Source organism: Alosa pseudoharengus, unplaced genomic scaffold (assembly GCF_046254945.1).
Source record: "Alosa pseudoharengus isolate Yale_2024_CS ecotype anadromous, Long Island Sound unplaced genomic scaffold, YU_APseudo_1.1 YU_APseudo_1.1_scf_18, whole genome shotgun sequence".
Classification (NCBI taxonomy): Eukaryota; Metazoa; Chordata; class Actinopteri; order Clupeiformes; family Clupeidae; genus Alosa; species Alosa pseudoharengus.
In genome coordinates, this window is record NW_027468650.1 from 30,298,649 (window position 1) to 30,326,640 (window position 27,992).

General features: G+C 46.4%; 1 protein-coding gene across 1 annotated transcript; it reads right to left on the bottom strand.

The window, feature by feature from the left end:
- On the bottom strand, window positions 1-27,451 carry spata13 (spermatogenesis associated 13). The gene is made up of 14 exons (XM_076290867.1): window positions 26,989-27,451; window positions 17,809-19,473; window positions 16,239-16,280; window positions 14,994-15,476; window positions 13,118-13,262; window positions 12,253-12,374; window positions 9,406-9,585; window positions 7,798-7,992; window positions 6,832-7,011; window positions 5,750-5,982; window positions 3,989-4,118; window positions 1,754-2,132; window positions 1,041-1,115; window positions 1-926 (listed from the first exon to the last, which is right to left on the bottom strand). Exons 1-14 carry the CDS (start codon window positions 26,995-26,997, stop codon window positions 745-747), a joined length of 4,020 nt encoding a protein of 1,339 aa, XP_076146982.1. The 5' UTR covers window positions 26,998-27,451; the 3' UTR covers window positions 1-744.
- Between the last annotated feature and the right edge of the window lie 541 nt (window positions 27,452-27,992).

Sequence of the window (27,992 nt, forward strand, 5' to 3'; positions counted from 1 at the left end):
TAACATTTGTACATGAGTTTATTTACATAGCGTGGACAGTGTTAGTGTGCAGAATAGCTGATCTGGTCATTCTAAAGCTCATATCAGGCGATACTGCCATCACAAGTGAGGTCTAAATTCAGAAGGTTCCAGCCTTAAATATACAGACATAGAGTAAAACAAAAAAAGAGGCAATAGTAATACGAATAGGAATTTAAAAGCCGAATATACATCATTGTCGTTATTAATATAAAACGCATTTTAAGGGGTGTTGAAGGGAGGGGAGAATCTCAATATGAGCAGCATGTTTACCACATCAGTGAAATGGAGGGAATCAAGATTCAAATAACACTTTCGGGCTCTCTCCACCCTCAAGTCACAGGCACTTACATACATATACACGAACAAAAACACACACGCACACGCACACCTATCATGCGCACACAAATACGCAGGCAGATACATACAAAGACACATAAACAAACATAGATATAGTTAATATGGTCCATGACAGGAAAGCCTCCTGTGTTTTTTTCAAATCATAGGCACTTTATACAAAACAAAACATATATTTCATGTGTTTCAAGCAACATAACATTCAATCCACATTCAATCCACAATATCAGGAGCACTGGCACTGTCTTCCACACTTTCTGAAGAGGGTGTGGCCAGTGAGGTTATGCCAGCGGTGGGAGGATTTTCGCTCAACTTCCTATAGAGGGCATCGCCATAAAAGTCATGCATGGCATGGGAGGGGCTTTTGTTCTACTTCTTGAAGAGGGCGTGTCGAGTGATGGAGTGCCAAAGCTGGGCGGGCTTCCGCTTTGGCTCAGCTAAGGCAAACACCTGCTGCTGTGGGACGCTGGTTGGCACAGTAACGTGACGCTGGTGAAGGGGGTGAAGAGGCTGGTACTGTGTTGGCACTGGATGGCCGGAGTAGCCCATACCTGAAAACACACCGAGAGAGAAAGGATAGGAGAGAGGCGAGAAAGGATGTCTTAATTCAATATCCCACGAGACAACATCTTCTTTCACTAAGACATGTTGAGCATCTAGCTTACTTTTTATTTTGCCTTGTTTTGCTTTCTGAGCATTGAGAATCGCCTGTTTCCGTTGTTCTTCACTGATCTCCATTCCTGTGGGAACGCAAAATGAGATCCATGGCATTATTTACTCATTATTGACAACAGAATGAATTAAACACAAACCAACTGTGTATTAAAGGCACACTGTAACAGCAGAGAGTTAGTTCATCTTAAGGCTTTTCATTCTTTCCACATCAATTAAGTAATTACTAATTAAGAAACAGCAATCAGTGGTATTTTGAGTATGTCTTTCCTCAGCCACACTTTTCTCCCTTAATGATCTGACCACAAGGGGTTCCTTACACACCTTGTAGAGAGGTCTGGTCCAGATTGCACAAAGTAAGACAGGAAAATCCAATAAAAAGGATTTACCCTTACAGAAATTTCAGGTTTCTGGTGAACAGTTGCCGCAAATTTGCAAGGTCATATTTTCACATGCAAATTAGGTTTCTGGCAAACTGTTGTGGTTAAGTTTGGCAATGTTGCAGCAAATTTGCAGCAATGTCATATGCAAATTAGGTTTGTCACCAGAAGTTTTCTAAGTGTGGTGGCAAATGTTTGCTGCAAATCTACCGCAAACATTTAATTTATGTAAGGATATTTATTTGCAATTAGTGTTTTTATAATCTATACTGTATATGTGAACTCAGGACCTCCTTCCCCACTCCTCTCCTCTCTTCTCCACTCACCCATCTCCTGGTCCTCCTGCACGCGCCTCCTCTCGCGTGCGAAGGCCTCCAGCCAGCGGCGTTTGTCCTCGGCCCTGCGGCAGCACAGTGTGCACAGCGTCTCCTGCGTCTCCGTGCTCCGCAGCCGGAGCGCGTTCCGGAGGCTCACACCGCCCAGCTCAGCGTCGCGGCCGTCCAGCAGATCCTGGAGCTCGGCGGCGTCCATCTCTAGGCGCCCGCGGTAGTGCAGCAGGTCGCGGCGCAGCACGTCCTTCTTGCAGAAGACCAGCTGGTGGTCGAAGAGGAAGAAGCTGCGCTGCTGGGTCTTGCCGTTGCGCACCACACGGGTCAGCTCCCCCGAGTGGATGAGCTCGGAGCTGCATGCCAGTACGTCCTCGCCCTGGGGCGCAGACAAGTGGGCGTTAATGCACATGAAGAGAAGAAGGAAGGGAATATCTATACTGCTTATCAATCATTCTACCAAAAGTTTGAAATCTGTACATGCACTGTATTCAGATTCACACATTCTTTATGAAGTTTTGTGTTAAGTTGCTCAGGACATGCACCTGTCTGAAATTACTTTGAAAGCTTGGTCACAGAGCATATCTACATTACACCAACATTACAGGGAGAGCATACAGTACGTTTATCACTCTTTGGTGTAACTGAAACTGACCCAACTTCTCAAGTCACTGGAACAAAGTTTAATGAGACTTTTGCATGAAATAGTGAATTTTTCAACATCTTGCATTTTCATGTGTGTGTATGTGTCTGTGTGTGTCTTGTTGTTTTGCTGTGACTGAATTCTGCTGTAATATTTATGTATGGCAAACAGACCCCTCATCCTTTATCTAACTCAACCATTGGAAGTAGGTGAGAGGGCATCACCTGCTAACATGGGATTATAAATGCAGTAAGCAAGTCAGGTTAAGGCAAAGCGGTCTAGACCAGAGGACTGGTAGGAGTCCTTCACTACGATGGAAAAATAAGGATTATATAACAAGCGTATAGTAATCCGATAGACTGCTCTGAACATTATCCAATTACAGTCAAACGACTCTCAGTGGAATATCAATATCTTGATAACGAATAGAGAAACAAAATACTAAGTGATGAGACATAACGGGAAATGGTTCAGTAACTGGTCAGTCTGCCAGGGGAAGACATGCTTGTCTACTGCACAAATGCAGCCTCTTAGGATATTTATATACAGACAAAGTTACTTTGAAACAGGGTCTAATTATGAACATATTTTTAGGTCCCCACATACTGTATTTGTGTAGCTGAGTGTTTTGTCAAAGATGGCCTGTTAGTTCAGATAAGGGACAAATGAGGGTTTTCTTGTTCTTCTGTGGCCTTCCTGGAAATGTTAACCCATAGTTTTGGCATTGTGTGGTTGGTGCCTGTTGCTACTGGTCTCTATTATACCAGTAGTTCTTCCATTTGAGTTCCAGAAGCATTTCATATATATATTTTTTTTTTTTTGGGGGGCTTTTATGCCTTTTTTTAATGCGACAGTATAGTGGAGAGTGACAGGAAGTGAGTGGGAGAGAGAGTCGGTTGGGATCCGGAAAGGACCACGGGGCGGGAATCGAACCCGGGTCGCCGGTGTACGGTGCAGGTGCCCCAGCCAGTTGCACCACTGGGGCCACTAGAAGCATTTCATGCAGATAATGGCCATTTGTCATTTGCCAAAACATCCATTAGTGAAATGCTCTCTAATTCACTGTGCTGGCAGCATTTAATGGCCATGCTGTCCTACATCCAATCAGTCTTGCAATGGCAGAGCAGAGAGAGAGTCTACTGAGTGGAGGCTCCACAGTGATACTCCTGTAGCCTGCACCAGACATTTATGTGACGTCTGAGATTATACCACAGAGGAATTGAGTTTTTCCAAGAGCTTGCCCAGTGAACTGACCGACGCCCATGCTTCACTACCACTCAGCACTTTAATTAATTAGAAAAGGGTCACATAAGGATGTACCGGTATGTCTAATTCCCTAATTGTTTTTTTCCCCTCATTGTAAATTCCCTTTTTTTGCAAGTTTATACAACAGATATTGCAGCCTAAACTACAAGACTACTACAATTCCCTGGGTGCTTAGAGACGGAACAAAGAATTTCTCACATTTCTTTTCTGATCCAGAACCAGTGAGTTATTTGTGCCTTGGAGCATTTTGTGAAATGTGGCATGGAGAAAATGGGTGAAAGTAAAGGAATGTTGGTGTCAAAACAAAATCGTGTGGAGATCCTCACCTCCCAGTGCAGGATGGAGACCTGCCATTGGGCAATGGTGTCGATGCTCTCCAGCCTCCTCTTCCTCTCATTAATCAGGCTTGCCACGTTCTTCATTGCCTCGTACGCATCGCTCACGCCTCTGAAATCACTAAACACACACACAAAACACTTTTACTCGCCACATTCTTCATGTTGTAAGCGTCGTTCCACCTCTGAAATTATTAAACGCCAAGCCACATTCTTCAACGCCTTGTATGTACCGCTCACGCCCCTGTAATCACGGCACAAACAAAAACATTTTGACTTGACTCGCCACATTCTTCCATGTCATATCAAATGACTAAACGCATGCAAATATCTCTGGAATTTGCAAATCAATTGTCCAATTAACAAATGAGGACAACATTTTTGATTTTTGTTAATCTATAATGTAAAGAGAGCAAAACATGCACATCATTAACGTACACAAACCGGTCTTTTTGAGCGGTTTTGTGCAGAGAGATGATGAATGTCTGGTGTTGAAATGATGAAAGGTTTGGGTGTGTACGTCTGTCTTTGTGTTCTCTCACTCATTCACTGTCTGTCTGTCTGTCAGTCTGACCACAATGCCACTCAGAGACTCCCTCTGGTCCTCCCTCTTCTCCTGTCAGTGTCTGGAGACTGACCTCCTCCAGGGCGTACCAGACTGAATGTAATTAAGTTTGTTGCTCATTCTCCTTCCTCCCTCTGTCTGTCCACACACACACACACACACACACACACACACACACACACACACACACACACACACACACACACACACACACACACACACACACACACACACACACACACACACACACACAACACACACACAACACACACACACACACACACACACACACCTACCTCCAGATCCCCCTCTCCTACTCTTACTCCAGCTTGTCTCTCAAACTCAAAGTCAGTTTTAAGTGTTACTTAATGCTTATTTAGCCATCCTCCCTCCCACATCCAGACAAACATTGCAACCATCACCACAAGTAAACAATCCTAACTAACACTACATAGCTGATGTTGCAAATAGTTGACTGATAAAAATGATGACTTAGTAGCATAGTAACATTTATATGGCCATTGTCAATTGTAAGACTGCACGAAAAGCTATGTTTCTGTAATTGTTATGCTTAAACTATCGCTAAATATGATGTTGTTTTCACCATCTTGACAAGAACACTGAATGGATGGTTTCAGAATGGTAGATGCATTCCATGAGTGAATAATACTGGCAGCGGAAGGCAGTTATGCGCAGAGCAAATGGGCACAGAGTACTTAACATGGAATTACAATGTTAGTGCCATATGCGCATGGAACCACCGTACAACCTATGCAGAGAACTCTGCAAACACTAACAGCTCACTAGCAGAAGCCTACAGATTTACATTACATTTACGTTTGTTCATTTAGCAGACACTGTTGTCCAAAGTGACTTACATACGTCAACTATAGTACAAGGGATTACATTGTCCCCGGAGCAACTTGAGGTTACGTGCCTTGCTCAAGGGCACAACGATGGAAGCCAGGAATTGAACCCACAACCTTCAGGCTACTGCACGCTAGCCCAGCACTTTAACCACTACACTACCACCGCCCAACTACACTACCACAGATGCAGTGAAGCACTGAATAATGCCGCCACCAATCATAGAAGAGATTTTTATTTTTTACTTCATTCAGCGTGTGGTAATTCCTACATTGTGTTACTTTCAGGCTACTCTAAGCCCAGAGGATGTTGGCCCCTACCTGTGGTCTTTGGGCGTGTACTTGAGAAGCTCGCCCAGCTGCAGCGGGTACTTGCAGATCTTCTGCACGGGCGTGAGCAGGAAGCCGGCCAGCGAGATGTCAATCATCTGCTGCAGCAGCCGGCAGGCCTCGAAGAAGTGCTTGTAGCGGCTGAGCTTCATCAGGCGCTGCAGCTCCGTGCACGCCACTGGGTGGGTGTTGCAGTAGTCCGAGTAGATGGAGAAACCGTCGCCCTGGGGAGGGAGAGAGGCAGATGGAGAAGAGGTGGGTAATACAGAAAGAGGGAGAGGGAGAGAGGAGAAACAGAGAGTAAGAGAGAGAGATGAAGAGAAAGAGAAAGAGAAAGGGTTTAGAAGAGAGGAGTAGAGAGAAAAGGAGGAGGGATAGAAAGAGTGAGAGGGAAGAGGAGAGAGTGGGCAGGAGAGAGGGAAGGAAGAGAGAAATATGAAGGATGATGTGAGAAAATGACAGAGAAGGGGGGAGGTGAAAGAGATGGGAGATGGGGAAAGACAAATGGAGACGGCAGAAGGAGACAGGGCAAGAGAGAGACAAAGTGGAGAGAGAAAACATGGCAAAGAGAAAAAGAGAAAAAGATCAGATGGAGTTTGGAGGAGGAGGGGGCGGAGGTAAGGGGTCAAACAAGACGAGAAAGCGATGAAGTCAGTGTTTACATAGCAGGAGCACAACAAACTAAAAACACATTCCTGAGCCCCTGGATGCAGCCTGCACGGGCATGTGGGGGTGATCACTCTCACAGCACTCTCACATGACTGCTACTAGAGCATCAACACAGTGCTGCACTTCCCAGTGCATCACATTGGCAAAACGTGTCAGAAATTGGTTTCATTCGCAAAGGTAACAAAGTCAAAGTTCCAACCAATTTAATCATTTGGACGTCGCGCTGCAGCATGACCTGGTTTAATCACAGCGCTAGGCTGAGGTCAGAATGCAGACATAACGTCCCGGTCAACAGGAAAATAATCGTAAAGCAAGCGCTGGGAGATTTCAAAGCTCGTCACGTGTGAGCTCGTCAAGTGCCATCAGGTAGATCAAGTGAGCAAGTGATGAGAGCGAGTGTGTACCTGCTGCAGAAAGCAGGAGCCGATCTCACTCAGGTGGGGCTCCTCCTTGTTGTACTTCCTCTCCAGATCCTTCAGGAACTTCCTCTGGAACTTGTAGATGTCCTCGATGTTGCTGAAGATGGTTTTGAGCTGCTGGTCCGTGAACATTCCCGGGTGCTTGCGACACTGGCGGATATATCCCTGTGAAAGTGTGGGTCAGAACAAAATAACATAAATAACAGGCTCCCCATTGAAACAAAAATCATATTCATATTATGAGAATGCATGTGGAGGATGTAAAAAGTCAACTTGTCTATTTGGAGAAAAAAAATACATCTCTACCACTAAGCCAACAGTAGGGGGCAACGGTGAGTACATCAACAGTTTGGCCAAAGGTCCAGAGACAACAGGTCAGCCAATGTTCATTGCATAAAACAACAACATGAACTATTATGCAAGTGGAAAGACTAAATATAACTGACACAAAACCAATAGAGCAATACAATTAACAAAAGACGACTTCAATGTGTCTGCTTTTGGTAACTTCTCAATAATGCTTTATGACTGTTCACTTGTAATTCCTAACATGGAAAATAACTAAAGGTTAGCAGGATGAATGTAATAGGACAGTGTATTGCAGAGAGACTTTGTAGGAAAGTGTTGCAGAGCCCTGGTGGCTAAACTCCAAACAAATGGAAGCCAACCAGAACCAGAACCCTAACCAGTAAGTCAGCTTTATATGTACACTGGGAGAGAGTCAATTTACTGGAAAGTGTAAAAGAGCTTTAGCCAAAAATAGCTTAGGCAAGAATTCCAAAACAAAATCAAATGTCAGCATGGAGTATGTGTGTATTTGTCAGGTGTGGCAGGGTGTGGAGGGCTTTAAGAGAGTGTGTCTCTACATCACAGGTGTGTGTGTGCGTGTGCGTGTGTGTGTGTGTGTGTGTGTGGCAAGGTGTGGAGGGATTTAAGAGTGTGTGTCCCTACATCACAGATGTCCCTCAGGTGTTTAATGTAGTCTCGCTCGGTGCTCATGATCTCCCGGACGACGTTGGTCCTCATCTGCTCGCGGTGCTCCGTGCTCTGGGCCCGCTTGTCTCTAGGCAACACAGTCTCCTGGTCCAGAGCCATCTCCACACTCTCCACACTCCCCCCACTTGAGTCCTCTTGGTTTACACGCACCTGACAAACAGTCACATCATGCACATAGTCAGCAGACGCCTTCATCCATAGGGGCTTACAATACAATAGGATTAGCATTAGGTTAAGCATTTTCATCAGTCTGAGTACAAAACTTTGTGTAGGTAGCACTTTGCTTGAGCAATGGCTATAAGTATAAGTATATATACTCTTTTGATCCCGTGAGGGAAATTTGGTCTCTACATTGTGAAGTAGTGAAACACACTCAGCACACAGTGAACACACAGTGAGGTGAAGCACACACTAACCCGGAGCAGTGAGCTGCCTGCAACAACAGCGGCGCTCGGGGAGCAGTGAGGGGTTAGGTGCCTTGCTCAAGGGCACTTCAGCCGTGGATGTGGGCATGGGAGAGCAGTGCTCAACCACTTCTCCTGCCCACATTTTTCCTACTGGTCGGGGTTCGAACCGGCAACCATTCGGTTACAAGCCTGAAGCCTTAACCAGTAAGCCACGGCTGCCCCACAGGCTCTACCAGTTGAATAGATCACACCACACATACATGCTGTACACCCATCCCAGCTTGGCCTTGTCAGTTTAAGGGCATTACACTACCTGACGTACAGTTGAATTATTTGCTAACCAGACCAATTTTGGCTTTGTTTGACAACAATTTTGTTGTCCGATGTTAAAAAATTATGAAGATGAAAAGGTTACTGACAGCGCCAGACTTTTTTTTTTATTTTTTATACAAGACAGTTCAAATCTGTTTGTGTTCATGTTCAGTGAAAGGCCCAAGCAGTTACTAGCGGTTCTTCAATGTTCTATCGGGGAGTTGTGTGTGGGCACGTTTGTTCTGCCTCCGCGGTTGGCCCTTAGTTCAAGCAGAACGTGCATCACCCTTGGCACTTAGGGGGGTGTAAACACGACACCCTGATTGCGTTTCGCATCTATCTGCTCATCACTGGCGCCCAGTCAAACATGCCCGTCGCTACGGCGACTGCCATGCCCTGTTGACTCATGCATAGCTGCCATTCAGGCATCGTTACTATGGTGCCACATACGACCAGTCCCACGGTAGGTTTGCGTGGCAGGCAGCATGTGTGCCATCGTAGTGTGTGCGTGCTAGGGTTTCAGAATTACCACAATCGCAATATGAACCAATGCGATTATCTAATCGCAAAAGCTATAAATAATCATTTGTCCGTTTATCTTGTCACATTTATGACTTATATTCATGTCATTCTCTTTACGCTCACCAATCAGAAGTGGCACAGTCATCGTGCGTGAGAAGCACAGAACTACAGAAGGGTGTGCGTGTATGTGCATGTACAGTATATATGTTATATACAGTAAGTGTGTGTGTGCGTGTGTGTGTGTGTGTGTGTGTGTGTGTGTGTGTGTGTGTGTGTGTGTTGTTGTTGGGCAGTAAGGGTAAATCGCTGTGTTCTCTCTTACTCTGACGAAGCTGGAAGGGAACCAGGCCTCTCGGTCGCCCACTCTCCCACACCACCAGTCCTTGGTGGAGGCCTCCACCACGCGGATCACGTCCCCCGCCTGGAAGGCCAGCTCCTGCTCCTCCATCGTCACATGGTCCCACAGGGCCTCCGCATACAACACGTGGCCCGAGCTGATGAGCTGCAGGACACAGACAGACAAAGACACAAACAGACACAGACAGACACAGACACAGAGATTAACAGTCACAGCGGTTAACAGACACAGCACTACATAACACGAGATGGACAGAGAAAGAAGATGACAATATGACAAGAAAAAAAAAGTATTGGACGCATGACTGAGATACACTGAGAAAAAACATTGTTTGGGTCAAATTGTCAATAGTCAAATGGTTTGTTTTGCCACAATATCACAGTAATGTGTCTATACTTTCATGTTTTGAATGCATGTGCAGATACTGAAATCATAAAAACTTCTAAGAAACCTCATACTGTATCTATACAATTGCATCTGGTATTAATATGTGCTTTTGTGGTTTGCAGTGTTATGGGGCATCATTATGTGTACTGTGTGCAGCATGCAATCCTTAGCCAAGTAGTAGTGCAGCCATGAGCTGTGTGTTGCGTTAACAGTAACACCTCATCAAATCCCAGTGTGTGAGACTACTTCCGGAAGTAGCTTTGCAAATCCGATAGGATTTTGAACACAAAGCATCCTGTGTGTGCCTGTTTACAACTTGTATTAATGGTATTGTGCGGTCTGGGGTGCATGATGACAAGAGATGTATGTCAATGCAAGAGGGCAAGTGAGGGCACAGAGACAGAATAAAAGCACCGGAGCAAGACAGATAAAAAGTATTAAATAAAAGTCTATCTGAAATTACTTTACTGTTATTTTAGGGTTTATGTTCTTAATTCATTGTTTCTGACTTTAGGATGATGCTGATTGCTGTAATGTGTGACACATTTCAGGTCGCACCATTTCAAAATCTTTTTTAAAACTTTTATTTTGCTGTACCTTGCTACATCAAACTTAATTATGTTAATCAGAATCCTCCAGTGAACAGGACTTCCTGTTTTGCTTGGGATCTTGATGATGTTTGTTGTTATATAGAGTAGCATCTTATGCATTCACTAATTTAATGAACAGTTATGTAATAACTGAATATCAAACAAAATTAGTTATCCACCTGTTTATCTGTTAATCTACTTCCTTTTGCACTTAGATATTATGGATCATAGCAGGAATTGCTGCGACTGAGAATGACTATTGTAATGATTCTATTTCTATGGTGAACAGTGAAACTGACAAGAGCACAGAGTCACAGCTCAGACCCTGAAGTGCACACACACAGCATAGATACAATGTAGCTGCAAGGGCGATAGCGCACGCACACACACACACACACACACACACACACACACACACACACACACACACACACACACACACACACACACACACACACACACACACACACACACACACACACACACACACACACACACACACACACACACACACACACACACACACACACACACACACACACACACACACACACACACACACAGAGTAATCTGAGCCCACTGCAGTACAGTCTAAATGCACACACTGCATTCCTCCCCTATGGTAAAGTCCTACGCAGAGACCAGATAAAAACAACACATACAAGACTTACTGCCCACCCAACCCAAGTTAACACTGTTTGGGTACACTGTTATATACACAGCTCTTCTCTTTGTCCCACCCACTCACACACAGATACATTTCCTTGAAGAACCACATGGTCCAGGAACATACATGCTCTCTCACACACACAGAGCCAGGGTTCAATTTACTGTAAGAAGCATGTGGCTGTCCACATGGTCGAGGGGAACACAAAAGCACCTACCCACCCACACAGCTGGAGATAAATTTACTGCACAAAGCAGCCCACATGGCCCCAGTGAAGCATGTGCGCACACACACACACAGTCACACACACACACACAGTCACACACACACACACACACACACACACACACACACACACACACACACACACACACACACAGAATGTTCAGATAGGACATGAGATATAGCCCTAGCCCTTGATTTCTCCACCCTAGCACAGTCCATCACACCCATCCATAATAACGTCACATCGTAAACCACACAGGCCCCGACACTAAGAAGCAGTGTCTAGCTCAACAGCAGCAGCCTTCATATCAGTTTATCTTTCAGTTAGCATACACAGATACACCCCCAGTTTAGCTTGCATGTGTGTGTGTTTAAGCATGTATGAATAAGTGTGTTTATGTGTCTTTCTCTGTGTGTGTGTGTGTGTGTGTGTGTGTGTGTGTGTGCGTTGGCTAGAGAGATGCCTGGTGTCTAACACACACCACATCTGTGTTTATGTGAGCATGAGGTGTGCTACAGCACGAGCTCTTCCATATACAGGGCCATTTTGTGGCTGATTTGGTTAGCGATAATTCAGTAGGGTCTGATATCATGTCTCCAGGCCTCAAGGATTCACTACCCTGTGTGTGTGTGTGTGTGTATGTGTGTGTGCACGTGTGCGGTTTGAGTGCCTAGGGTGTGGGTGCAGATGGATATGTGGTGTATGTGTGTGTGTGTGTATGTGTGTGACTGACTGAGTGAGTGAGTTTGTGAAGCAATGTGTGTGTGTGTGTGTGTGTGTGTGTGTGTGTGTGTGTGTGTGTGTGTGTGTGTGTGGTTTGATTGCCTAGGGTGTGGGTGCAGATGGATATGTATATGTGTGTATGAGTGTATATGTGTGTGTGTGTATATGTGTATATGTGTGTGTGTGTATATGTGTGTGTGTGCCAGTGAGTGTCTCACCTGGTTGAGGCCAGTGAGCTCCACGGTCTGCAGGAAAGGGGTGACATCAGTGAGCTCATCAAAGCTGCCATCCTCCTCACTCACGCTGTCGTCCAGCACTGAGCATCCCTCTGAGGGGCCATCTGTGACACACACACACACACACACACACACACACACACAGTTAGTGATACACTCACACAAATAGCATGTACTAGCATGTCTAGCATGTCCACACAAAACACATGCATTCATAATCAAACACATGATATACATAAGCAATTATATGAGCACACGCACGCACGCACGCACGCACACACACACACACAATTAGAGTATCTATAAACTCTCTCTCTCTCCCACTCCCTCACACACACAGGGTAAGGCTACTCCCACGCCTAAGGGACAGACACACACACACACACACACACACACACACACACACACACACACACACACACAGAGGGGATTATACAAAGGCAACAGCATGCTCTCTCTCTTTCACCAACACAAACACAAGGACTCAAATAACTATGTGTCTCTAAAGAATGTACACAAGAAAGAAAACACACAGCATTAATCAGCCACTTCGTCTATGATCTTTAAAAACACAGGGTGTAATAGTCAATACTAGACTAGAGAAAAGAACACTGTTATTCTAGAAGGTTATAGAAGGACATATGGCTCACACGCACACACACACACACACACACACACACAGACACACACACACACACACACTCTCTCTCTCTAAAACATCTCTCACATCAGTGGGCATTAACACCAAACAAACTGTAGCTGTGGACAGACAGACAGACAGACCCCCCCCCCCCCCACACACACACAAACACACTCTCGCTTCCTCTCTCTAAAAGATCTCCCTCACCACTGAGCACGCGGTGCAGCTTGCGGCGGCCGACGCGGTCCAGACCAATGGGGGTGCTCTGGGACAGGATGCAGGGCCGGAGACGGGCCGACACCGCCCTGTAGGGGGGCACCTGGTAGGACGGCATGGGGGGCCGCGTCATCGGCTACAACACACACACACGTTATCAGACAGGTCCAGCTATACAGTAAGTCCATGTTTAAACAGCCATGAGTAAATAAAATGGCCTTGTTTTCCATGGCCTTGTTATCCAGTTTTGGAAGCCGTCCAATGATTTCTAGTAGCTTGGACTAGTCAAATTGAAATCTAACATAGCTGTGTTGTGGTTTTGATTTATTTTGGGAAAACATACAGCTGCATTCGGTACATTCATTAACTTGCTATCGGGGAGTATTTTTTTCTCCTCTTTGCTGTGACATTGCCCAGGGAAGGTGATCCATTCATTTAAAGGTGAACGGACTCTCAGCTGACTGCGGTAGAAAATTGAACAAACCATGTTTTTTTTACGGCATAATATTTCATACACTACTACTAATATTTCACAGGACTACTACTAAGCACTCCAATCTCTCCGAGCTCAGAGACAGATTCTCAGCACCGTAGGACTCCCATCTCTCGCATTCTCTCTGCTCGACTGAACAGGAGGTAGTCTGCACCAAAACAGAGACAAATCAGACATGGGCCCTGATTAGGCTTGATATCAAGCAGGAACCCTAATTGATAAGGAGGTTAAAGGTATACTATGCAGGTTTAGGTATTTTTGGCAGGCTTAGAGCTCGCTCTAGAGTTGCGATGTATTTATATGTTACTCTGCTATTGTAAATAGCAAACTTCTCGTGATTTATCCCCCCTGTACACAATGCAAATGCTTTTGTTGTGGAGGTGAAGGATTAACAACAGGCAAAAACGATCTCCAAAGAGCTATATCTACTGTCAAGGTAATGTTTTAGATTCTCACAAGTTTTGGCGGGGCGCCACTCTTGGAAGTTGCATGGCTGGTTTTCTAAGTAGGGACTCGCTATGTCTATGCTGTGTAGCTATGCCAGGTGAACGATTTGCCTATTACAAGTTCGTTTACAATCAAATTGGCTTCATAAAGGTGAAAATCTTGCCTTTATAGACTTTACACACACTGCATCAGTCTCACTTCCTTTGCTTTGTGTGCTATTTGGATGTCTCATGAACATCCACTGTAGACTACTTTAAACAGGCAATGACTAACTAGCTGGCTAGCCTGTGCTTGTTCAGCTGCATTAATTTCCAAGAACCAGTGGGCAGGCGTCTTCCCGGTTCTTGGACATGCATACCAATGAATGAGAAAGTGCTGCTGGCCGGGCAGCTAGCCACTGGCACTATGATCAGTCAATTGGGGTTTGAAGTGTATGTGTCATAAAGCCTTCCCTGAGAATGCCCATGTACGTATGGATGGTCTGCTGGGAACCCAGATAAGTTTAGTTCACATGCTTTTGATTGTGCAATCCAAACCACATTATTGGATCAGACCTGCCTCTGTCAAACAAACTCAGTGATACGAGAGCAGATATTACACACATTTACACTAAGGCCCCTTCACAGATTGATAGGCTGTTTCCCTTTCAAGTCATAGCCTGCAGTGACCAATGACTGTGACCAATGACTGTAACAGTTATGGGCACTGTGAACTCAAAACACACTGCAGAAATCTGGCTCAAATGTGAATATACAGCACCTCTCAATTAGCTTTTTTTTTATTAGCAATTTTGTCTTCATCAAAGTCAATGGAAGTGCATCACACCATGTTGTCCATACAACCAGTCATTTGTATGGACACAGTATTCGGATGTTACTGCCTTGCCTTTATGTCGTCTGTTAAGTGGTCTCCATTTCATTCCCTTACCGAGGGCAGGGTGTCCAGGTCCTCCCCGTCTTCAGCACCCGGTGAAGGGAAGAGGTCCATTCCCTCGATGGCGGACATGGGCCGCCTCCACTGGTGACCCTGCGGACTGCTGCCGTGGCAACTTCTCTGGCCGTCCCCATCAGCAGCAGTGCTACCATTGACGTCGGAGGGCTCAGTGGCGGCGGTGGCGGCGGTCTCCGACTGCGATGCCGGCGATGTCTCTGCCCCTCTCTCCTCGGGGATGGAGAACTTCCTGCTCACCAGCTGGGCGTAGTCGGAGATGGGCCGCGGTCTGCTGCGCCCCGAGCGGCGCCGGATCACCGCTGCAGAGGGAGGCTCGGTGCCGGCCGTAGGGGTGGCGGGGGACTCCGTGGGGGGCGGCGTGGCGGGCGAGCTGGGCACGGACTCACCCTGAGATTGGCACCTGGAGAGCAGCGCTCTGGCTTCGGCGGCATCGTCTGCAACCTTCGTGTACCCATCAGACTTGGAGGAGAGGGAGAAGATCAGAGTCTTAGTGTCAACTCCAACTAACACACAAACTGGCCTTATCTTAACTGTAAACTGTTTATGTTCAGGTAAAAGGTCATAGGTGCGTATGGAGGAAAAGGTAAATTTACAAGGTCATGTCATGAGTAAATACTGTAAAAAAAATCACAAGTAAATAATACACAACACTATTGCAAGGACACCGCTTTTTAATTGATTCTTATATTATGTGTTTCTTCTTTTATACCTACATTATCTACCTCTGCATGCACATATCTAGTATATATCAGCAGTATCTACTTTGACTACTCCCCTACGCTTAACTCTATCTATTATGCTCACTGAGTCATCCTCTCTGAACTGCCAAAAATCACTGGCTAAACAGAGAGAGCCATTTCTGTTTGGTTCAATGTCAACTTAGCAAAGTCACTTTCAGGCAACGTGTTAATGCAATTTTCTGGTACTGACAGTGGATGTTTTTAAAAGCTAAAGCCAAACTACAGTACAACAACACAACACGCTATCAATACAACTGTCAAAACAACGAATTTGGTCAAATCACAAGTGTCTGTAAGGCTCTTTATGTTTGTTCACGTAGCTTAGCTGGGTCCAGAAACAGAAGGTCACTCACAAATCAATCACAGACCCCAGGTTATGTGGCAAATGAACAACACACACACACACACACACACACACACACACACACACACACACACACACACACACACACACACACACAAATATAAGCCTTGTACTTACCTCCTGTTCATCCGCATCTTTCTCTGGGGTCTTCCATATGCACTGAAAGGGGACACAATAGATCAGCACCATAGTAGAAAAAACACACTCTTCGAAACATACATACACTCCAAAGACCTCTAGACTTGTAAATCTGTCTCTAGCAAACAGACAAAGTGTGCGTGTGGGTGAGCATGTGTGTGTGCATGAGTGTGTGCGCGTGCGTGTGTGTGTTGCCGGCTCTGTGGGACCCGGACTTTGCCCAGCCAGTGTTGATGGCAGGGGGGTGGGAGAGGCGAGTTGGAGGGTTAGTCGTGTTCTCTGATAACTCCCCCCTCAGGTGCAGGAGCTGGGAGCTTGAGCAATCTTCTCAAATCATCAAACAAGCAGTAATCATTAACTCGGCCTGCTCCTTCTGAAGCTAAACACCACCCTCCACCACCTCCATTGGCCCATGGCTGCAGCCTCAGACTGAACAGTCTGCAGGTCACAAGATGAACTCCCGCGCTCAAGGAGGAGCTAAACCAATCAGCTGGGAGGCTGAGCTAGAATGGCTACGTTTTCGACCAATCGTACGGGGTTTTTTGCTAAAGTGACAGGAAGTGACATTATATGTTTGCCAGATATACACTTTATTTTCTTGTAGGGTGAGGGGGCACTGTATCTTTTGCATCGGTGCCAAGCTATTAAACTATTACAGAATACAGGTGTGGCTGGCAAGAACACCTGTGTTATCGGGGAGAACTCAAAAGACCTGACATAATTAGTGATCGCATTGTAAATGTCAAAACCAGGAGGACATTACCCACGCAAGGTCAATGACACCACAATCGCATCAGCTGATCAATGTCCATACATTCGCAATCGAGAAAAAGTATGTGTCCGTTATCTTTCGTTGTTTCTTCTTTTTCAACCGTACACTCTAGTACAGGATCTTTGCACAATCTACTACAGGCTTGTCATATGATCCATGTGTTGGATGGCACCAACAGTTTGGGTCTACAAATGAGGCAATCATCTTCAATAACTCTACTTTGGAATCATGGAGCATACAATATGAAGTCCATATATTATTTTGATACTCCATCTATCTGCCCTGGGTGATTTGTGACTTGCTTGTGTCAGAAATCCCACAACAAATTACTTTGCGGATATGCACTTCAGGCTTCAGGCTACGTACAGTAGGCAGTATCACAGGCCCTAAAGTCACCTATCAAGGCACATCAAACCAAAATATTTAGTTGATTAACCAGTCTTTGAGGGATGTTTTTGAAAAACTGGAAACGTTCCCACTATGATTTAGCAAGTTACCTCCCTTACCTAAGCAGGAACAGCAAGCTGCTAACACCACCAATTTAAGTCAAGAATACAAAAACATACTGATAACCAGAAATATCTTATACATACTCAGAGTTTTTTTATGGGGCGGTTTCCTGTGCATGCCTAGTCCTGGACAAAAGATCTCCAATGAGAAAAAGCTTTTAGTCTAGGACTAGGCTCAATCCATGTATGGAAAACCAGCCCAATGTGTCTAGCAGAAGAAGAGGTAGTAGCAATTGGCCTAGTAGGTATAGGTCTAGTAGTGGCTCACCTTTAGCTGGCCTTGTAAGTGGTCCTCTGCTTTATCTACTGAAGACTGTAGGCAAGGCTGCAGAGGTGAAACTGTCCCAGGTCTCCGGTCCTCCACTGGCCCAGAATTCCCTGCAGGTGCATTACTGGGACTGCGGGCACCGGACAGAGGAGAGGACGTCGGTGGTGCCAAAGACTGATTGGCCAGCTGCAAGGCTGAGCTGTGAAGCTCTACGCTCGTGTCGTCTGTGCGAGTAAGCCCCGTCAGGTCCGACGAGCCAAGAGGAACAGGGTGTATGGAGGGCGTGTGTTCCACCACGACGGCAGCAGTGACTCGCTGACCAGCGGCCTCCCTCTCGGACGGGGCTCTGCCGCGGGCAGGCGACGGCCGGCGCTGGCGGTCTGAGGGAGGCACGCAGGGCGTGCGGCGGGAGTAGTCGTCGTGGATCCGGCTGAGGGGCGACAAGGGCGGACCCTGCTGGGGCGACAGGGGGCTGCTGGGACGGTGTCTGGACGTCAGGTCCGTCAGGCTCCCCACCAGCCGCTGCATCTGGGCCCGCGTCCTGCTGGGGCTACGCCAGCGGCCCGAGCTGCGTCCGTCACCGCCACCGTCCATCGATGACGCGCTGGTGGTCCGCTTGATGTTGGAAGTCCGGCCCCGCTCTGGAGAGCCCAGTTCTGGTTGGGGTTCTAGGTCCTGTTCTAGGTTCCGTTGTGGGCGGGGGTGGGCAAGGTGTGCCGAGGCGGTCTTGCGTTTGAAGGGGGCCTTGAACACGTGCAGGTTCTCGGCGCTCTTGCTCAGCCGGCTCAGTGCCCCGCCGTTCGTTTCGCCCGCAGGGTGCACCTCGGAGCCGGCGAACACCGTGCTCACGGGACGGGGCCGGCGAGAGGGAGAGGGACAGGGAGCGGACGCTTTGGGCGACGTCGGGGGAGCGTCGGGCCGGGCGTGGCGCCCCGTTTCCAGCAGAGTGATCCTCCCGGCTCCGTAGGCTCGACGAATGCTGCGAGAGAAGTGGCTGTTCCTCTGGAATTCATCATCATTTTCATCCTCATCCTCATTATCGTCCGGGACACCAGAACAGATTCCGAAGATCGATTCCCCCCCACACACTCCGTTACTCTGGCAACCCTCTCTACACATCTGCTGAGGTTGCTGTCCATTGGATAGGTCAACGCACCCTGTGTCCTCATTGGTTATCACCGTATAATCTGTGTCCTGATTGGCTGTTGTGGCGTTGCCTCGGCTCTGGATGCCTTGGAACACAGAAGAGCGCAGTTTCTTGAACGACCCCATGACCTTCAGACCTGAGAGGTTTGACCAGGTCTGGGGGTTCATGGCAGAGCCGTGGTTTGAAGTCCTCTCTGAAGCAGCGTCCCCACAACGCTTCTGATTGGAAAAAATACGCATAATTCTGGAGGGGCAAGGCTTGGCCTCCGGCAGACCAATCACAGGACTGCACCAGGCCTGGCTGTTGAGTCCGTTTAACCGGCTCTCCTCGCCGTGCGGCTCTGACCTCACGGGCCGCACCTGAGCCACGCAACCTGAGCCAGTCCGGTGATTCACTTCCTGGAAAGGGCAAAGGTCATCCAGAGGTTGCGGGGCAGGTCCTGGCGTCTCTCCCTGCAAGGCCTGCGGGCACTGCAGAGGGTCCTCCAGCGTAGATGAGGCACCATGCACCTGAGCCGCCTGAGAAACAAGCAGAAGCAGAAATAAGAAGAGACGTTAAGCGCGCTAAGTCTTAAGAGCCGGCCTTATCTAGGGCCAACGTCAGCCGGCTATAAACATTTCACCCCGCACATCATAAATTTACACTTGGGACGGCGGCCCGTATATCAGCACGCAGCGGCCGTATCAGCAGGGAGACGTGCCGTGTGGGACGCGTCCGTTCCCCCTCCCACCCAAACTGATGTCTGCGGCGCTCTGGAAGTCTTCTGCAGAGTGGCCTGGAATTCCTCAAGTTCCTCCGAGTTGAAAGCTGCTCTCCACCCCACCCAATCCCGGTCACGGGAGTGTGTTTACATTTGGTGGGAAATCTTTCAAAAGTGGTGCCCTTTTCCGGGTATAGACCCGCCTCTCTTTGGCATGTGAATCCAAATGCCTCACTAAAGGGAAGAGGAGAGATAGACTTCTCTGCTTAGTCTGTCTGCCTCTCCACCCTCTCCATGTTTGAGTACTGACTGCCCACCACTGCTTTACTACTGTTTTACTACTGTTTTACTAATGTACACAGCCTAATGTTTTTCACTACTGTTTTACTGCTACACTGTTTTTCATGCTATATTAGCACACATGATCAATGGCTGCGGTCAGGCTTCTGCTACAATACTGAATGAATGAATGGCTATAACCCTATTACCTCAACCTGTTCTTGCACTGAAATAGTTTTTTACTCTACCTTGTCTACATTATACTTTTCTCTCCTATTTGGCCATATTATTTATGCTGGTCTCTAGACCTTACTCTTGCACTGTTGGACTAATGTTGGACTACTTTTTGCACCTTCACCATGACACTCACTCTCTTGAGCACCTTGCCATGCACACATAACTAAGGACTATGGTTGGACTACTTTTTGCACCTTCACCATGACACTCACTCCCTTTAGCACATTACCAGTCCCGGCCCTGTCACTACAAGCGTCTTATGCTTGATCACCCTCAAGCACATTGGACTTTCTTAATTTAACTTATATAGTGTATTTAGTATTTCGTTTTGTTAGTTTTCTTATCTTTCTTATCTTGTACTGTCTGTATTGCACAGTGGAGTTTAGTTATATGTTTATACTTATACTTATGTTTACCATTTCTGCTGTAAGTGCATGTTGTGTGTGATGTCTGTATGCTACTGAGTTTCCCATCTATCGAATCTGTGAGAGAGCGCCTGTGTACATATTTTGGATTTCCAGGGACTCTGAAAGACTGGGAGCATAATGTGGGAGTTTGTGCAAATACTGGGTCTTTGTGAATGTTTACCTGTGTCAGAAAGATTACGGGCATTTCGGTGTGTGTACGCATGTATATCAGTCTACAACATATTCTTAAGAGTATGTGTGTCATAGTTTCAGGGAAAGTGAGACTGTGTCAAAGTGGGGTGTGTGTGTGTGTGTGTGTATGTGTGTGTGTGTGTGTGTGTTTGTGCGCGTCAGCATGTGTATGTGTGTGTGTGTGTGTGTGTGAGCATGTGTATGTGTGTGTGTGTGTGTGTGTCTCAGCATGTGTATGTGTGTGTATATGTGTCAGCGTGTGTGTGTGTGTGTGTGTGTGTATGTGTGTGTGTGTGTGCGTCAGCATGTGTGTGTGTGCGTCAGCGTGTGTGTGTGTGTGTGTGTGTGTGTCAGTATGTGTATGTGTACACTACATCTCTTAAGTGCAGTACATTGTTCAGTGGTGGGAAACTGGGCCCCTTGCTCTCCAGGGGGGTGGAAGACGTCGTCGGTTGGCACCAGGGTGGCTTAGATGAAGGGCTTTATGCTTTTAGCATGACTAAGCAATCAGACTCACTAATCCATTGTGATTAATGCAACAAATTGCCTCGTTTTTCCCCCAGATCTATCCCGGCCAGCCGTCCACCCAGGCAGACACAGGGATGAGGGCTGACTGACCTGCCTTTGGGTTTACCGCCGGGAGCAACGTGCTTTAATACAGCCTCTATGCCCCTTTGGCCTCAATTAAAGAAATGAGACACCACTAGCCTGATGTCATGTCTGTGGCTGTAGGACTCTACTGTGTACTCTAAGAGCTAACCTCAAGGCGGCGGTTTTCCGGTCTTCACCTCAGTCTAACCCTTGAGCTTTTTTCACTGCCACAGTTGACCTTGACGCGGTTACATTTCACTCTTGCTTCTTATTCAGTCAATGACTTCCTTTATGGTCACGTTCAAATTCCACTCTGTGTGACTCGACAAGTCTTTTCAGTTTGCTCAGACTACTGCGAGCATGCACTCATTCCCTCCCTCCCTCCCTCCCTCACACTCATTCATTCACTCGCTCACTCACTCTCAATCTCTACTTAATCCACCAGCACATGGCTTCCATCAGCTAGACAGACAGTAAACACTAAAAAGTATTAGCCTGTTCCCCAGTCTTGGGGGCTGTACAGTAGGTCACGGTTGCTAGGCTATGCTACGCTAAATTAAGCTAAGCTAAGCATATTTTGTCCTGCTCTTATGAGCTCCTTTGGTTGCCTACTCTCACGCTCCAGAGACTCATTCCGCCCTCCAGGTTTGTCTTAGCTCCCAGAGGACCTCCACACCTCCTTCTTTCCTCTCCTCTAGCCCCCTCCTTCTATCCTTTTCCTTCTCTCTCTCTCTCTAGCATCCCCACCCTTGCCTGATAAACTCCAAAGCGGAGTTAATTAAGAGCTCAGAGACTGGAAGAGCCCCCCACACGGCTGCCAGCTGGAGCCTGGCTCAGATTAAACTCCCCTCGCAAGGACGACCAGCGCCACACACACACACACACACACACACACACACACACACACACACACACACACACACACACACACATCACAAATACACACACACACACACACACACACACACACACACACACACACACAAATACAAACACTATTTGTGAATAAATAGGCCTACACAACAGTTACTGTGTGTACACATCCATAAACATAAAACATGGCAACAGCCAATAGAAACATGCAAGGACATCACAAACATGTAAACAGTCACTCAACCATACGCATGGTCCATGGTAACAGAGTATACTTTCCAAACACTGATCCTGACAGACACACACGACTCTAAACCACCAGGCAGTGAGCACACACACAACTGCACATACACACCCAAACACAACAGAATGCATACATTAACATATTCATCACAGAGCAAGGCTCCTGCTATCACCCCTTGGATTCCAACACAGTTCTGACACACACACACACACACACACACACACACACACACACACACACACACAACAGGAAGTCCTCCACTAAAGCTCAGCATTCCAAAATGGATATGGGATGGAGGAGTGTCTCACAATTAAGAACACACACACACACACACACACACACACACACACACACACACACACACACACGCACACACGCGCACACACACATAGAAAGAGGGAGACATCCTCTCAGCATTCCATGGTGGAGGGCTGAGGCCTGAGGAGTCTACCTCTTACATAAGAGTTATAAACATGACATGGCCTCTGAACTCTCTAACCAGCGCTTATTACAGCACCACAGGACGGGATGGGAGCGGCCTGTTGACCTGGACCGTGTCAGCCCAAACACACTTCCCCGCCTGAACTCACTGATGTCAAGGTAGAGTCCTCCATTCTGGTGAAAAGTTGTTGATATTTGAGACAAACAGCCAATTAAAATCACTCATCCCACCCCATTCTGTGCTCCTGAGAGCAACGTATTGATTGGCTGAAGGTGCTTGCTGCTCGGTCCGAGCCACTGTGTTTGCTTCTTATTTAGAGCATGTGAACTGTGTGAGAACATTGGCGTTTTCATTTGTATTTAACGCACATACAGAATGGACAAAGAAAACACCTGATGAGCCATCAGCCGTATCTGACAAAAAGCGTGCTGGATTGGATTTACAGACTGGATGTTTCACTGATGAGACTCAGGACAGTCTCCAACAATTCACCTAAATTTAATCTCAACTAATTGGCCAATGGTTCTCCTGAGCTAGCAAAAAATTTAAAAAAATTCCTTCGGCTTAGTGCAAACATTTTTTTCCATTGTCTGGCACTGGAAATAACCTTGCACACATACCAAACCTGTTCCTGTACCTATCAAGATGAGCAAGTCCTGCCTGCCTGATAAAGTAGTCCCATTCTTTTCTATGTGTGCACAGACAAAGCTATCTATCTATAGTGCAATCTATTGTCTACTCTGTTCAAGAGCCTGGCTGTGATAAAGGCCACGACAACATGTCAAATTCTGAAGTCCAGAGCTTAATATCCCAAATATGCTGTGATAAGCACTCCCTTCCTTCCAGACAGGGTGGTAGTGAGAGGAAGACAGAGAAGAGGGACAGGCACATAAACAAAGAGTTATAACAAAAGAGGAAATTAGACGCACACAAAAAATTACAGCAAAAAAAGAACAAGAGAAGGCAGAGGAAAAAGAGAGATAAAGATAAGAGAGAGATAAAGATAAAAGAGAGAGAGAGAGAGAGAGTGAGAGAGAGAGAGAGAAAGAGAGAGAGAGAGAGAGAGAGAGAGAGAGAGAGAGAGAGAGAGAGAGAGAATAGGATGAATCCTTGTGGAACAGAAAGAGAACAAGAGAACAAACAGAACTTGCCGTGGTGTTTCCGGGACGACTCAAAAGACTCGGCGGCCCACCACCACCCTGTGCGCTTCCCCCGCCGAAGCAGAGTTTCTCCGTGGACACATTAAAAGACACCCGCATGGCTGACTCTCTGCCCTGCCACTGGCCAAGAGCCCTTGCGTCCGTCTTCTCCACACGCTGCGAGAGCGCAGGCAAAACACTCTCTGCCTCCTCTCTCACCCCTCTCCTCTCTCTCATTCCTAATCAGATTACGGGGGCTTTACCAGTCTGTGCCTCAATGGTTAAATCTGTGTGCACTGTCACCAAAGACACTGATATGCAGTGCCTCAATTAAGGAGGTTACGGCAAATAAAATGAAGCTTCCCTCTGATTGTTACAGCGGTTATGGAGGCGATTTTGGTGTTCCAAAGATCCCAGATATTCCAGATTAGGTCTCATTTTATGAATTTAATGTATTAAAGTTAATACACTTTTTCCAGTGAGGGGAAATTATATTCCTGGCATAGTTTGGGGCATTAAGAGGACATTCTGAAAGAAAGTGAACCTGTGAGGAGAACATAAACCTCTCTGTGCCTGTGAGAACAATGGTCCAGTGGAGGAGGACGTTATGATTAATAAAGTTATTAGGCATTCTTTTTCTCCATGAAAAGAAAAGATTAATAAAGTTACTAGGCATTTTCTCCCTCCACGAGGCATCCCAACAGCAGTAGCCTCACGCTGTTTGATACATTAAGAGGATATATACTGACTGAGAGTGGGTGAGCCTGGAGCAGAGTAAGCCAACCTGCTGGCTCCAAGGCTGACTGACTCCCTCAGTCTTTTAAGCTACTGTGAGTGTGCGGTTCGGCCTGGCCAATACACAGTACACACCCAGCAAGCACCTCAGGGCACGTGTCAGGCTGACTCACAGGAGCACAGAGACATATTGCTGAATTGTACAGTGATTTATTCCGGCTGGCTGTGTGAGGTTATTGATACATGAGCGTTGCGTTGCAGGGTGACCCAGTTACCCTTTTGTCAAGGGGGAAAAAGGAAGTGGATGCATTTTCGGAGGCCCCGCCTAGTCTTGAGCGTGGGAAGACAGGTAGGAGAGAGTAGGAGAGGAAAGGAGGGTGTTTTTCTCAGTCATTCATTACTTCAACCCCCCCACGCACCCCCTTCTTTTCAGTCTCACCGTCCCTCTCCTCCCCCTCCTCTCCCTCTCTCCATACCTCTATTTTCCCCTCTCTTGGTCCCTCTCTTTCCCCCTTTTTTCATTCGCTCACCTCCACCACCCTCTCCTCTTCTTGGCTGCTTTTTGTGTTGAGCTGTTTGATCTCTCGTTACCTCTCTCTCCGTGCTACTAGCTGTTTCCAGTGAGCCCACTCTTCCTCTCTCTTACCATGACATTCTCTCTATCTTCATCTTTCTACATCTTTGTGTGGTGTTGGTACAATAAGTGTATTTTGTGCATTGTCAACTAGCTAAACTTACAAACAAACACCATCCCACCCCTCTCCAGTTAAATAATAATAATAATAATAATAATAATAATAATAATAATAATAAAAAATAAAAAAAAAGTAAGGCTGCCTGAGCGGGACATGGGGCTGTATGGTGGCTACGGGCGAGCAACATCTGACAGAGATCTCACTGTTTCACAGAGAGATGCCATGGTACGGGATGTGTCAGACAGCAGGCTGCAACAGGCTATGTGCCCTCAATGAACAACAGCTTGCTGCTGTTCAGGCCATGTGCAGATGACGTACGACACAATGGCACACAATGGCACGCAATGGGATCTGTGACTGACTTCATGTGACTTAGGTGGAAGCACTGCAGATGTTCCAGGCCTTGTTTTGAAGTGATAAATGGGAAGGCTATGATAAACGAGGGGTAAAAAGTGAAACCGCAGTGGATGTGGGCTATGTGGTATCTTTCAGTTGAAACACTGAACTTATTGGCCTACTTTGACTTGGCCAAATCTATTCCCTATGACTTTGTAATAAATATGAGTAGGCTACTTGCTGAACTCTTTCATTGAGAGATAAAATGTTGGTACAGCAATAAACGACTCCATAGGTCTATATAATAGGACCATAAACGCTCAATCAACAAAACCACACTGAGTGTCCTGGGCTTAGTATACATGATAACATGCATGACATGCCAAACCTTCCCTTAACTTCTGCTTTAGCTTGTAGATAAAGGAGCTATGCCGATCTATCCCAGACACTATCAGCAAAGAGCTTTCCCAACGCGTTCAGTTGTTGCTTGTCGGTGCATGCTCAAACGAAAAGAACAATATCAATCAGCCTATGAGACCATAGTGAGTAGGCCTATAAAAGAGGAAAACCTGAAAGGTAGGTCATTGTTTCTTGTGGTGCGTAGTGCTACTACCAATAAGCTTTGGAATTAATTCGCCCGAAATGAAATCTCATTCAGCATTCCATCATGGCACTAGCAAGAAAGTGAAGGAGATTATGCTGGCTCGCTTAGGTTATGTGACGGGGAAAGGAAAGTTGCCTTCTTATTTATTTGTGCATTTAATTAACTTGGTCTCCCAATAAACCTCTTTTGTGACCGATGCAGCCCCCACCCCCCTTCTTCAAACTCCCCTAGTACCGTTGGGCAGGCACCCCCCGCCTCCAACCCATCACTATAGTTACGCGCGCACACACACACACACACACACACACAAACACAATGACCCTCCTCAACAAAGCTCCTCCACTCATTGTAAGGAAACGAAACGGTGAGAAATAAACTTATTACAACTTTGGGAGATAACGTTTAGTGCCACACTGAAAATGCCATACGCAACCTTCCATTCAAACAAATAATCCACCCATACACTTTAATGAGACTATTAAACTCCACTGCTAAAACATGTTATCTAGATATTTGTTGTTTACAGGCCATTAAACTGTTGATTTATTGTTGTCTTTACCTTTCTCATGCTCCTTGCTAGCGTGACTTGGTCCGATGTTTCACACTAGCCCAGCTGAGTCTTCTTGCTCGGTAGCCATCGACTCTCAGGCTAACAAGTTGGGGTTAAGTCCAAAGGTCCATGCATTCGCATCTATTATATTCCTCCATGTAAACACATCGGAAATAGTTAACTTAATCGAGCGAATGCTAACGCAATATCAGAAGATTTTGAGCTGACTTCGGCTTTACTGAGCGCTGCATTCTACAATCGCCATAGAATCGTCGAGGAGAAAGTTCCTCAAACTAATCGCCCAAAAAATTGCCTGCTGAATGTTCTCAAAATTAGCGATGTAATCAAAACAAAAACCGATATGTCAGGGAAAGCCGCAAGTATGTCAAACAAACATCAAAGGTATCTACTTGACCAGCAGTTCCGACAAGAAAACTCAAAAGTTCGTTGATACTGAAGTGTGGGTGGTGAGCAAGCCATCTCAAGGCTGATCGAAGTACGCTATTGGCCAGCATCCGTGCACTTGTTGCAGTGATTGTGTCGGGGCGGAGTCAAGGCTAGATGGGTCTGAGTACCCCCACCCTCGACCATCTCTAGCCTAGGCTACCAAACTCCATCAACATGACCACACGCCTACTCCCTACCTACAAATTGACTTGGGGAAATGAGTAAATCAGAACATCACCCCAGTCCATATGGTTATATTTGGTAATACGTCACTCTATCGACTGTGTCTTGCTGCCATCACGCTCTGGGTGTGTAGGCACTAGAAAAACATAAAGAACAAATCGGGATAACAAGTAGCTCTCGACATTTAGCTCTGATGACAAATATCCTCGCAAATGTCAGGAATGTTGAGCCCTAAGCATAAAAGCTATAAAATGCAATAAAGCTGGTGACAGTGAGATACAGTGTGGGTCTACATAAAGTATAGGCTACAGAATACAAATTAACTGAGTGTATTTTTTTTAATTGTATTATAATTTTATTAGTAAAAATAGGCTGACAACTCA